The sequence below is a fragment of the Salvia miltiorrhiza genome, chromosome 2 (assembly GCF_028751815.1).
Source record: "Salvia miltiorrhiza cultivar Shanhuang (shh) chromosome 2, IMPLAD_Smil_shh, whole genome shotgun sequence".
In the NCBI taxonomy this organism is placed as follows: Eukaryota; Viridiplantae; Streptophyta; class Magnoliopsida; order Lamiales; family Lamiaceae; genus Salvia; species Salvia miltiorrhiza.
This window is the reverse complement of record NC_080388.1, coordinates 42635204-42648690: the sequence shown is the minus strand read 5'-3', so window position 1 is coordinate 42648690 and position 13487 is coordinate 42635204. Positions and strand designations below refer to the sequence as shown.

General features: G+C 37.5%; 1 protein-coding gene across 2 annotated transcripts; it reads right to left on the bottom strand.

The window, feature by feature from the left end:
* Positions 1–6659: 6659 nt before the first annotated feature.
* LOC131013537 (protein STICHEL-like 4) lies at positions 6660–12702 on the bottom strand. Of its 2 annotated transcripts, XM_057941656.1 has the most exons (7): positions 9977–12702; positions 9573–9792; positions 8937–9428; positions 8010–8441; positions 7865–7940; positions 7653–7716; positions 6660–7056 (listed from the first exon to the last, which is right to left on the bottom strand). In XM_057941656.1, exons 1-7 carry the CDS (start codon positions 11954–11956, stop codon positions 6958–6960), a joined length of 3363 nt encoding a protein of 1120 aa, XP_057797639.1. In that variant the 5' UTR covers positions 11957–12702; the 3' UTR covers positions 6660–6957. The 2 variants fall into 2 exon arrangements, with proteins under 2 accessions (XP_057797639.1, XP_057797638.1); XM_057941655.1 differs by having other exon boundaries at positions 7865–8441.
* Positions 12703–13487: the final 785 nt, after the last annotated feature.

Here is a 13487-nt window from a genome sequence, read left to right as displayed (position 1 = left end):
ACCTTCCTCTCTATATTTTTCAAAATAAGAAATCAAACCTTTCAAGATAACTATTGCAACATCAATTTGCATGTCTTTAGATTGTAGTTTTTTGCTAATCAAATTTGTTTTGTTCAATATATTATGCTATATAGTCATACCCAACAAAAATTCAAAATTCTCAAGTTCATTAGTCGCCAAAGACTCGGCTTCACTCCTAGTTTTAGCATCATCACTAACTCTTGATAGTTCAAATAGAGCATCTCTTATTTCATTAGGTTGAGTTATTATAGCAGTAACACTATTAATATGACTTTCCCATCTTGTTGTTGATAAGGACTTCAAAGTAAATTGATGAACGTGATCCTGTAAAATTTTCCATCTTTTTGTAGAACTAGCAAATAAAGTATACAAACGTTGCACAACTCCAAAAAAAGATACAGCTTTAACACAAGAACTAGCCATATCACATATTGTTAAATTAAGAGAATGACAAGCACATGGCATATAAAAAGCTCTAGGATTAATATCAAGAAATCTCTTTTGCACACCTTGATGTTTTCCTTTCATATTGGAACCATTATCATATCCTTGTCCCCTAACATTATCAATATCAAGATCAAGTGATTGTAAAGCATCTTGTATTTCATTAAAAAGGGCTACACCAGATGTATCATCCACACTTAAAAATTCAAGGAAATATTCCTTTACATTTATTTGAGTGTCAGACATATCAACACATCGAATTACTAAAGTCATTTGCTCATTATGACTTATATCAGAAGTACAATCAAGAATCACTGAATAATATTTGGCCTCTTTTATTTTTTTTATTATATCACGTTTGACTTTAGAGGCTAATGTTGAAATCAACTCATTTTGAATCTTGTGACTAAGGTAATGATAGTGAATTTCCTTATTCTGGACACGTCTCAAGTGCTCTTGCATTACCAAATCAAATTCTGCAATTAATTCAAGCAAGCCAAGAAAATTACCATTATTATTTTGATAAATCTTTTCATTATCCCCACGAAAAGCCAAATTACGTGTAGCAAGACAGTTCACAACAGCAATAATTCTTACTAAAACTAGTTTCCAATGTTCTTTCTCTTTTTTGATGAGTGCTTGTAAATCTTTATCAATTATTTGATTATGTTGCAATCTAATATGCAAATCAATCCAAGTCCTCATATTATTAATATGCTCAATACTATTCTCATGTTTTTTGAGCCTATCATTTATATGCTTCCAATCATTCAAACCTTCATTTGCTAGCAAACTAATGTTTTGAAGTGATCTAAATAATTTGCAACAAAAACAATAAACTTTATTTGCATCTTTTGAGTACACCAACCATTTTCTATCTTGATTCTCACCATTTGGTAGTTTTCTAGTATAATAAGAATATGCAAAATGTCTACCAAGTTCATCTATAGGGAAGGTGAGATTGTATTCTCTTAAGGGGCCTTTCTCTATCAAAATATCTCTAGTTTTGTTATCAAGATTATTCCAAGTTCTTGGATCAAAGATATTCAAAGAATCATTTTTATTTCTCACATCATCAATTTCTTCATTCAAAGCATCATCCTCATCCTCATCTAAATCAATTTCTTCATTCTCAATATCATTAACTACTTCAACTTCATTCAAAGCATCAATTTTTTCATTCTCAATCACTTCTACTTCTTTCACTGAAGAACTAGAACTAGATATAAGAAATTTATCAAGAGCTCCTCTTTGAGTTTTAATCACCTCATCAATTCTTTTTCTTTTATTTCTTTTTTGACTTCCTGAGGAATATTTTCTAGGCAACATTTTATAACCTTACAAACTAATAAAATGCCTCCTCTGAATTCTTGTAAATAATAAAAAAAAATACCTTCCTTTTTCGAAAATGAAGCAAAGCTGCAAAGGCTGAGCAGCTGAGCAGAGAAGAATACCCTTTGGACTTTGATTTCAGCCCAGGCAGAGCCGCAGAGGCAGCCGAGGCCCGACCGCCGGAGCAACGGCTGAGCAGCGGCGCAGCGGCAAGCAAATTGAGCAAATTGAAATTGAAAATAGAATGAGAGATAGATGGATGTGCACTGGAGAATTAGCACAGAAAATAGGAAATTAGGAATGAGCAGCAGGGCAGCGCGATTGGAGAATTGGGAGAGAAGAGAGACGTTAGACTTTAGAGCTATTCAGCAAGGAAAAGAAAAAAAAAATAGAGAAAGAGACGTTGCTGCTGTTTTGCTGATTAGAAATAGGTTAGGTTGTAGATAATTTTTTTTTTTTTTTAATAATTGGGCTACTAATACTAATGGGCTTTATATTTTTTGGGGCCCCTTAAATTTGGGGGCCCTAGGCCATTGCCCCATTGGCCATATCAAAGGGCCGGCCCTGCCTAATATGGTCATCTAATAATGACGGTCCTCAAAATATTTCATTTGACGAGATAAGTCATTTTTCTGTCACTGAATTTTGTATAGTAGGATATTTTAAGGAAAAAATTGAAAGTTTGAAGTTTTTTAGGAAAAAATACAAGTTCGAAACATTTTTTGAAATACGTTGAAAGTTTGGGATATAAAATACTTATTTATTCAATAATGAATGACGTGACACATGAATTTTTCGAAACCTGAAAAAGTGTTTCTTGAAATTTTCGTGACAATGCTTAAACGTTAATTACCGAAATATTATGTTCTAAATGTTGGTACATTTTTGGAATATTCATTATCGAATATTTTCATACTCCCTCCGTCCCCAAAATAAGTTCCTCTTTGGGGACGGCACGAGTTTTAAGAAAAATGGTAAAGTGTATTGATAGTGGAGAAAAATATGTTATAATTAGTATTGAGAGTGGTGAAAATGTGAAAAAGTGTTATAATTAGTATTGGGAGTGGTGAAAAAGTGAAAAGTAAGAATAAATAAAGTATTATTAGTGGTGGGGTAGTTGTCCAAAAATAGAAAGAAAGAAAGAGGAACTCTATTTGAGGGACGTTCCAAAATGGAAAAAGATGAACTTATTTCAGGGACGGAGGGAGTATTATATACTCAATCTATGAGAACCTTTTAGTAGAATTTAAAATTTCAATATAAGATATTAGTCCCCTTGAGACCATCTAGTGGTAGAGTGGGTTTCTTGAGGCCAAAGTGCGCAAGTTAGAATCTCACGGGAACATGGATTTTTTCAATGTGTATAGGGATGACAATCGGGTACGACGGGTACGGATAGTGACTATCCATACTCATATCCACGAATTAAATGGAAAGTGGTTTTTAACCACGAAACTATCCATGGATATCAAATAGTATCCATACCCACTACCCGCGGATACCCACTATCCGTCGGGTATCCGCGAACCCGCTATCCGGCGGGTATCCGTCACCCGCTATTCGTCGGATACCCACTATCCGCCGGATACCCGCCACCTACTATCCGCCGGATACCCACGAAACAAAATTTAAATATAAATTTTCACCAAATTTAATAGAAAAAAAAAATCAATACAAATAACATAGTTCAAATCCACAAAGAACAATGTTTAAATTCAAATTCATCAACTAAAATATAAAATCCAACAAAATTCTATAATTGCTTAACAAAATTCAAATTTAAATTAGACTATTAGAGTTTGGGTCTTGGTTGAGTTTCTGTCTGGGCCTATTTTAAGATATAATATGCTAGTCCATAATATCAAAATATATATTCAAAGCCCATATTTTATGGATTTTTTTGTGGATATTTGACGGGTAATTCACGGATAATTGACGGGTAATTGGCGAGTATTTTTCGCGGGTAAACGGGTTTCGCGGGTATGGATAGTAAGTATCCAAACTCATATCCACGAACTAAATGGATAGTGAATTGCAACCACGAAACTATCCGTGGATATCAAATGGTATCCAAACCCACCCTAATAGGTTTGAATTTTCGCGAATATCCGTTACCCGCGGGTAGATTGCCATCCCTAAATGTGTATCACAAATAGCAGTTGCGGGTTCTCATAAACACACAAAAAATAAACATAGAAGATGTTACTCTATTAGTGCTATTCAAACTCAATATCATCTTTTCAAAAATCACTAGCATCCTAGATGACAGCAAAGTTTCGCTGTCCAATGATAAAGTGATTAATATGTAAAGTCATCCCAATTTTGAATTTGTCGTAATGCTATACTTTTAAAATTTCTATCTATCGAATAAAAAAAAAAGAAGCTTAAGACTTGTACATCAAATTATTTCACTATATCAATATGTACAAATACTAGGGTTGGTAATATCTCGAGAGGGTTAAGTCTATAAAGACCCACTTGTTTTATAAGGTTGCGCTAGCGCTGTAAACAGGCCAAGCTACTCGTGAGTTATTCGACGTTCGACATGATAAAAGCTCGATCGATAATTTAATGAGCAGCTCGTTTAGCTAAATGAGTCAAGCTTGAGCATGCCGATACTTGACTCGTTAGCTCGTGAACAAGATCGTTAAGTAATTTATCTTAAAAGCATAAGATTATTAATTAAATATCTTATATTTTATACTATAATTAATAATATTTGGATTAAGTATCTAATTAACATCATTTATTTACAAGAAAATAGAAAATATTTTACATTGTTGTGGACAAAATAACTTATATATTTGAAAAATAACTTATGTATTAGGAAAATAACTAAAATTTTAAATAAAAATTTAAATTTAATTAAAAAAGTTCGACTATGCTCGGCACTGTATTCGACTCGATTAGAGCTCGATCGATAATTAAGCGAGCTGTTCGATTAGCTAAACAAGTCAAGCTTGAGCAAGACACTATTCGACTCGACTTGGCTCGATTACACCCCTATGGGCGTCACTCAAACCAAGTCAATCAATGTATAATTATTTGGCTGATACGAATCACATTTTGAGTTGAAGAAAATAGACAACATATTATATGGGAATTTGATGAGGAGGTGAGGTGAGTAGGGGTGAGCATTCGGATTTCGGATCGGATTTTTGCCTGATCCGATCCGATCCGAAAATCCGAAATTTTCCTAAAATTCAATCCGATCCGAACCGTATTATCCGAAAATCCGAATCCGAAAATCCGAAAAATTTCGGATAAAATCCGATCCGAACCGAAAAATCCGAAATGTGAAAAAAAATTCGAAATGTAAAAAAAAAAACCGAAAACCGAAAAAATCCGAAAAATCCGAAATAGATGTCAACTTAACATATTAGATAATTACAATCAAATTAAGGTCATAATTAACAAGCCATTAATTATAATCAACCAAAATGGGAGTATAGGGTTAGAATTTAGAAATATTTAACTATTTAAAAACTAATAATTATATATATTTATTTATAATATTATAATATTAATTATATTATAAATATAATTCGGATTTCGGATTTTTTCGGATTTTTAAGGTGTCAATCCGATCCGATCCGAAAATCCGAAATTTGCTTAAAATTCAATCCGATCCGATCCGAAAAATCCGAACCAAATTTTAAATTTCAGTTTGGTTCGAATCGGATATTCGGATTTCGGATATTTTGCTCACCCCTAGAGGTGAGGTGAGGGTCAACCCCATTCCCATTTTCAAAGTAGGGAAGGGTCAAAGGAGCCGACCACGGACTTATTGGTTTGTTTGTGGTCCGAATTCTTAATGTACGGTCTTCCTTGTCGACTAACCAAATTCGCTCTTACTCTATTATTTTGTATACACTATTCCAACTTAGTTGAAAATCCATTCCAAATTGTTGGAAGTTGGATCCCCTACCCTCCACATTATATAATATTTCCAATCACTATGCTGTAACAATTAAACTATATAGTCCAAGAACAACTGGTGCAACCTCTCATCTGGAAATTCAATATTAAACCACCCTCTCATGTCCCTAATTAATTTCTTTTCCATTTATGAATTATTGGTGAAACCTAATTACGATGGAAGCACTATGCATTGAGATGTATACGAAATTTTTCCCTTAGAACATTTATTGGTAACAAGTTACTCGGTCTACGAAATAAATTCCCATTTGATGCTCGACACGAAAAATAAGAAAGCTGATAAAAATGTTGTGAGTTAAATAAAAGAGTAATTGACAAAAGTGATAAAGGTGTTGTGGGGTGGGTCCATTAGTGATAAAGATAATAAACATAGGAAATAAGAGAGGTTATAATTATACAAAAAGCATAATAGTAATTTATTTCATGGACAAAAAGTTAAGGACGAATAGGAGTTTATTTCGTAGACGGATGAAATATAATCTAAAGTAACCCTATTGTTGCTAGCTCCGCCACCGCTGGCACGGCGTGGTCAATCACTCCGGGTTCTAAAGACCACCGGAGAGGTATTGACGTTTGGCCACAGGGTGGCCAACCGTCGATGGCAAGTAGCAACAAAAAAATATGAGATTTTCTTTTACATTATCATATCACATTTATGTTATAGAGAAATCAAACTTCAACATACCCTAGTTAGGGATTGATGGCAAATCCAATTTCATCCATACCGATTACCTTGCCCCGCAATACTCACTTTGTTTTCGAATAAGTATCCCATTTCGAGATCAACTTGTCCTCCAATAAATATCTCATTTTACAATTTTATCTATAATAATGTCAACCTTCTCAGTCTTTGCAGTTCGAAACATCACAAACCTTTCCATATAAATGATTTGAAATGCCATAGCTGGATTAGGAAATGGAGATGAAACAATTATGATTAAGCTTTATTACAGTGAAATATGTATCGTCTAAAATAAAATGGAAAGCAATTATTTCTAGGGAAAAGTACATGATGAGACTGAAAAGAAAAAACAAAAAACTAACAATATTAAGATTCATTGACAAAAGCTCTAATCTTACATCTGCTCTACTCTAAATTATTCTCAAGAATTAGGATTTGTCTAATGAAAGACCTAAACAACAGGTACAAGGTCAACCTAACACAACCGATGCACATGGCCGAAATCGAGCCCTCTAAGACGATGAAAATGGTTACGAGCATTACCTTTGCCTCGGGGACCTACCAGAGAGACACCTTCCGCAGGAGATGAATTTCAGCAAAGTCAGCGGCTTCCTTGATCTAATCCTCAAACGCGAAAGCTGCAAATGGCGAATAGAATATATATTTCAGTTTGGATATCACCGATTCACGGAGATTCCAATGGCCGGAAAGATAATGTATCTCTACAAAGAAGCGTAGTAACAAAAATGCAAAGTGCATAACAGATTTTATATCTACTTCAACAAGAATGTATGAAAAGACAAGGACTGATAGACCAGGTGCTAGTGACTGTTCGACAAAATGTTGCACGAGGGTATCATTTAGCTAGAAGGAAAACGAGTGGCAAACAGAACTCTACGACAAATATTGCGTAGAAACTATAAGCTACAGCAAGGTGTTGGCTCTTAAACTCGATCAAATGACAAAACACCCACTAAAAGATCTGAAGGAAGATCCGTCAGAAGGGTTACGACTCCAATCCAAATACTATATAACACCAGAAAAATTACAAATATGTCTGATGGATATGGGATTGAATCCGGATCTTTGACCTATACAAGTTTTTGTGAAGATCCAAAACTATGTGTTCTAATAGCTCATTCATACGACCAACTTCTCCTTTAACCACATCAAGTACCTAATGCAGCAAACATAATGATTTTCAGAATAAGATAGGTTGGCTTCCTATTTTTACCTTTTGGCGATTCATTTTTGGAGGGTTCCAACAAAGCAATCTCCTCGACCTTGCTTCTAGTCTCCTGCAGAACGAAAGAGATAAGAAATATACAAAAACCAGTGAGAACATTGAAAAATGGAGTTATACAAAGCCTATTGTAGTTACATACGATTAGTTAAAACCATGTACGAGTTACTCACGAAAAGATAAAATCCAAACGCGCTACTTACAAATTTTCTTGTTCCAGTTTTTCAGCAATTGAAACCGCTTTGCGCTTCGACCATCCACTATGTTGTGAACATCCCTCTGCATGCTGAATCACATGAGCAAGGGATACCTTGCTTTTAACAAGGGTAAGACACTGATTTTTCTCACCTAACACGGTCGATATCTTTTGGGAAGATGTTACCCCCGCATTTTCTAAATTTCGCCCGTCAGAATCTAGGTTGTCATCTTTACGGCTAACACCTTTATACTCTCCAGGAGGGGCTTCAATTTCGACAATCTCTCTCCTATTGGCTTCAGAAGACGGCATGTCTCTATTCTGGAGCCTTCCCATATCACTGCGACTTGCCGTAGGCATCCAACTACCGGTGTTTATGGTAGGATTCACATCCAAATAAGGTGGATTCTGAGCTGCGGGTAACAGAATGGGTCCCCGTCCAGTGCCTTTTCTCGACTCACATCTGATTTCAATTGTCACCGGGCACCTAAGAACCGACTCAAATGCTTGTAAGACGTGCAATCTGAATTTTTCCGCCTTGGATTTTGTCAGCTGCGAGTTGAACAGTAATTGTACTGTCGGAGCTGCAAAATAAGCGAATTCTTTCTTAAGATGTGCAAGTTCTTATGTGCTCTGTATCTTTGGCAACTCTAAATCAAAGCCTATGATAGATCTCGGGCAAGAATATCTAAAGTTGCACGTTTCAAGCAAATATACGGCGAGCTTTTGCATAATGCTTATGCAGCAAGTTGCACGTTTTAGACCTAGACGTAGCATGTGATAATGCATAGACTCATGTTTTCAACTCACACGCCTCAATAATTACTTCTCAATCACCGACTTAATTCAAAAAGCTAAAAGTGGCATAGTATTATCTCTATTACTATCCAGAGAAACTAAGAGAACAGCATAAATATCTTTGATTATATCACTTTCGTATTTTCTGTTGCAATGTATACATGTCCACCGGCATCTAACTAATGTATCTACATAGAAGAACACTTTTGGATTGACATAATTCAAACAAGGTTGTGTGACTACTAAAACTAATGATACGACACAAAGCAAATTAACGGTACCTGCGCCATAACTGACCGAGACAAGCTTCCCTTCCTGATACATGAACTCTCGTATGCTATTCACCGGGATCTTTTCCAGCACGTCCAACCAAATTGCTTCCAGTTTCTCGTTATAAACTGCCTGTGCCTTATTTATTTGACTTTTCTCACTCGAGGCAGCGTGTACCTGTTGAGAATTCATCTCGCCTCTGTCGTGTTCCTTCAGCTTATCATTGTAACGAACATTTGCAGAACTTCCAGCTTGAAAACCGGACATTTCTGCATTGCTTTTTCTGGGCCCGTGTCCTAGAGAAGCACCGTTTAAGACTAAGGGACTGTGATTCAAGCTTGCGTCGGCTGAAGAAACAGGTAGCATATACTGTTGATCCGGAGCCAGTTGCAGCAGTGCAGCTGTTAACCACGTTATCCTGTCGTTCGACACCCTCAGCTGCTTTTCTGCTTCGGACAATATCTTCAGTGCTTGACGCAATTTCTCCATATCTTCTTTGGATACTGTATAGAGAAAAAATAAACATCAGAGGCAAAAAACACGAAGAAGCAATTCAAAAAAAAAGGTGAGAGAATGAAATGCAAGATTCTGATCATGATAACAATAAAGACAAGAAGATCAACTGATACTGAAATTGTGAGGATTACATTCACGCCTCCGGAAAAACCTCCTTCGAGGCCTTTCTTTTGTAATATCGTAGCTTCCAGCAAGAATATCGGTTATGACCGTTGCAAGCTGTGACATCAATGCCAATGGCTCGACACCCGATTCCATGATATCCCTCAGATTCTTCACTGTGTTAACAGTGTCAGCAGATAATGCTAAATCAAGAAGATCTACCAATTTCTCATCTGAAACGAGCCCAACCTGCACAAACAACGAAAAAAGATTCGTTCATTTTATGCCTTTGGATCAAAGTGGAATACATAATTTATCATCTGCAACGAATCCAGCCTGCAAAACATCTAAAAAAGTATTCATTCATATCAAGCAAAATATACAATGCAATTAGCAGGCATGATCCGTGTCAAATGGCGAGCAACAAACATACCAGTTCCTGAACGAGGGCAACGGATATTCTCTTCCCGATTAAGCTCAATTGCTCCAAAGTCATTTCAGCATCTCTCAGAGATCCATCTGACCTCGATGCAATAAGCTTCAAGGCATCCTTATCGATATCTAGATCCTCTTTCGTTGCTATCCACTGCAACGTATAAATAATGTCCGCATCCTTTAACTTCGGGAAAAAGAACTTCTGGCACCTGGATATGATTATATGAGGTAAGGCATCAAGACTTGAGCAAACAAGGACAAAAACGACACGCCTAGGGGCTCGATCAATGACCTTCAATATCGTGCTCCAACATTCAGAAGACACGGTATCACACTCATCGAATATGAAGACTCTGTACTGAGATTGTAGCTGGGAAGATGAAGACGTCACATTCCCAAGCAGGCCAACAATACGTTCGAGGTCCATGTTACTAACAGGGCCTATTTCCCTCACATTCCGGCTCTTCCCCGTGCTTTGTGCAATGCAAGAGTTGCAAAATCCACAAGGCTTCGGGTGCTCCATCGACTGGCAGTTCAATGCTCGAGCGAATATACGTGCGCACGAAGTTTTACCGGTTCCGTGAGGCCCGTAAAACAGATAGATCAACCCGACCTTCCTTTTCAAAATAGCATTGGAGAGAGCCTGCACCACCAAGTTCTGTCCCACCAAATCTCTGAACGTCCTTGGCATGTACTTTTGCGTGAGATTTTGATGCCTCTCGTTGTTATGCTTCCGAGATCTATGCTGCTCGCGTGATCTACCTTCTGATGCAAGGTCGGAATCAGTTTCTTGCTTCAGCAGATTGCCGGCATAAATGCCTAACTCACCCGAGTAATCATGAAACCAAGCAGCCCGATCCATGCTTCCATGAGAACCAGAAGGATCGAGCAACAGAGGCAACGCTTCTGCATCAGATCTAGTAGACGAACTTGATGACATGACCGGCATGTTTGGGATATCCATCCCTCGAGAATTAGAGCCACCTTTCTTCGACCTTGATTCAGATAAACCACAAGAAAGGCTCCTGCCAGCCATGTCGAGAAACGACTTCCCTCGGTGATGAATCCTCGACCAGTTCCACGGAATACCACATCCGTTTCTAGGATCACCGTTGACATTCTGACTGTAGAGCTGCTGGACTTCTTCCTCTCCGTGATATTTGTGGGAAGCTCGACCCTCACCAAACGAATTAGACGCCACCGACATCTCATTCTGCGCCTCAGCACCATCTCTGGCTGCTACAGAAGGCCGACTTCTTCTCCCACCACGAAACCTACGCCTTTTCCCCCTATTCAGACTACTCCTGTGGCGAATACTAACTCCTGCTTCCTCGGAATACTTCTCTGAATGGAAAACGCGTCTCCCATCTCCACGATTACGAGATGAGACTGCATCATCGCTTCCAGCCGGGACATTTCTCAACTGGTCCGAGAGGGTCCTAAGCTGCCTATCTTGTCTATACCCTCCTTTCGCCTCCAGGCTCTTCTCCTTCAACTGAGAGTTCCCCGAAACACGATCACCAACCAAATGCTCCCCCTCTTCTTCATGTTCGTCAGTCCCCACAATCCTCTCACTCTCCTCTCCTTTCCTAGCCCTCCTCTCCCTGCGAATCCCATCCTTGCCACCACGGCTACTGACAGCAGCCGTTGCAGGTGAGCTCCCCGACACCCTCCCACGCTCTATCCCAACACTAGGCCTCCCAGCAACCACATCCTCCCCTTCCCCCCTCTTGAGGAGCACATCAATAGCAGACGGGGAATGCCACGAGGGCGGGCTTGCAGATGGGTCCCTCAACGACCTCGACCTCTGAAGAACAACGAGGTCCCTCATGAACGCCCAATCCGCCAAGATGGGGCTATTCTTATGCATGTGGTTCTTCAAATGAATGCAGTTTGTCAAATGAATGTGATTGCGTAGATGATCACTAATATTACCATTCACATCCTTTAATATCCGATCTCGAACTGCCCTGGTCATGATTCCACCCTCACTAATCTTGATTTATAACAACACAAAATCTTCAAACTGTATCGCATCCCAAAATCTATTTTTGGGCAGAAATTCTTTGGCCCCCAAATTCTAGCAATCAAAGATACTATTTGCCTACTCTACAAACACTACCATCTAAAAAACACTTTCTTTTTTCACAATTACATGTAATTTAATAATACAGAGCTAAAAACACCAAAAACCCACGCCAATTACACCTCAAGAAACAAACTTTTCCCACTCAGAAATCAAGAATCCGGCATTACTTAAAGGGGTATTGCACTGTGTGGAATGAGAACAATAAAGCTCCATTTTCAAAAAATATTTTCTAAGTGTAAACCCGGAAAGCTGTGTTGTTGGAGGAAGAAATTAAAGAGGAGTTTGACAATGTTGGAGTTGGCGGCATGGAAATGTTTAATGAGAGAGAAAAAGGGGGAGTTGAGAAGACTACATTCACCTGAATCTTGGAGTTAGAGGCAACCGCTTTTTGAAATAAGCAAGCGACCCGTTACCATCATTAAGTGTTTCTCAGATCTCTTTCGCCATATCCCAGCACATGAACTTCACGAGGGGCTCTCTAGAAAACGATGGAACACAGCTCGAATATGTATAGTTATTTTAATAAGAAATGTTGGGATGGTATAAAACAGAGTAAGAAATATGTTGTGCGATTTGTCTGTATTGAGGAGTAACAGTGATGGGCGTTTCAGAGTAAGATTTGGAGTGTTGAGAAGAGAATAAATATGGTCGTCCGATTTGAAGAAGGTGATGGTGGGGTGGGGGTGGGGTGGTGGGGTAGGGGATGGGGCTGCTGGCTGCTGACAGATGCTATGGGAACTCGGCACCTTGCTCCTTTGTTTTTACTGCTTGTAACTTAATTCAACTTCGCTGCAATTTCATTTTGTAATAATGAAAAAAGATGAAAATGGAATACTATTTTTTTTAATGATTTCATAATTTTTTTCTGATTTCTCGCCTAGAGTTTTCTGCATGTTTTGATCGGCTAAATATTTTTAGACTCGAATTAAAGAATGATGTAAAAAATATTTTCACATCATTATTTTTATATCTAGGAGTACATATTTTGCATGGATTTCAAAATGCTTATACAACTATTTTGTATCGATTTAGGTTGTGGTCGTATCAAAATGAAAACTCTGTTCCATCCACAAACAAACAAGTGACCTATAATTATTGCGGATTGAATTTTTGTATAGAAAGTTATTGAAATCATGAATTTCTATATTGGTGTGTAGTAATTACGATTATGTGTTAAATGTGTATCTATTGCGGAAGAAAATAAGTTCATATCAGGTTAGCAATCGAATTCGTTGTGCGAACAAACACACTAGTTAATAATTAAATCAGATAACAACTCCAAAAACTAGTTTTTATTAAGGATTAAACGAAAAACGTGTCTAATTTTAAGATTAAAAAATCATGATTTATATTATATAAATATATTTGTATACCAAAACTATTTAAAATTTGTTATGAAAAATCCTGATGATTGATTTAA

Bases quoted from the DNA above. Each gene is read 5' to 3' on its own strand.
- LOC131013537 (XM_057941655.1), bottom strand. From the start codon at position 11,956: ATGACCAGGGCAGTTCGAGATCGGATATTAAAGGATGTGAATGGTAAT. The intron at 9,793-9,976 runs GTATGTTTGTTG...TTGTTTGTGCAG, and splicing joins TTGCCCTCGTTCAGGAACTG to GTTGGGCTCGTTTCAGATGA. The intron at 7,717-7,864 runs GTAAGTAGCGCG...TTCGTTCTGCAG, and splicing joins AAACTGGAACAAGAAAATTT to GAGACTAGAAGCAAGGTCGA.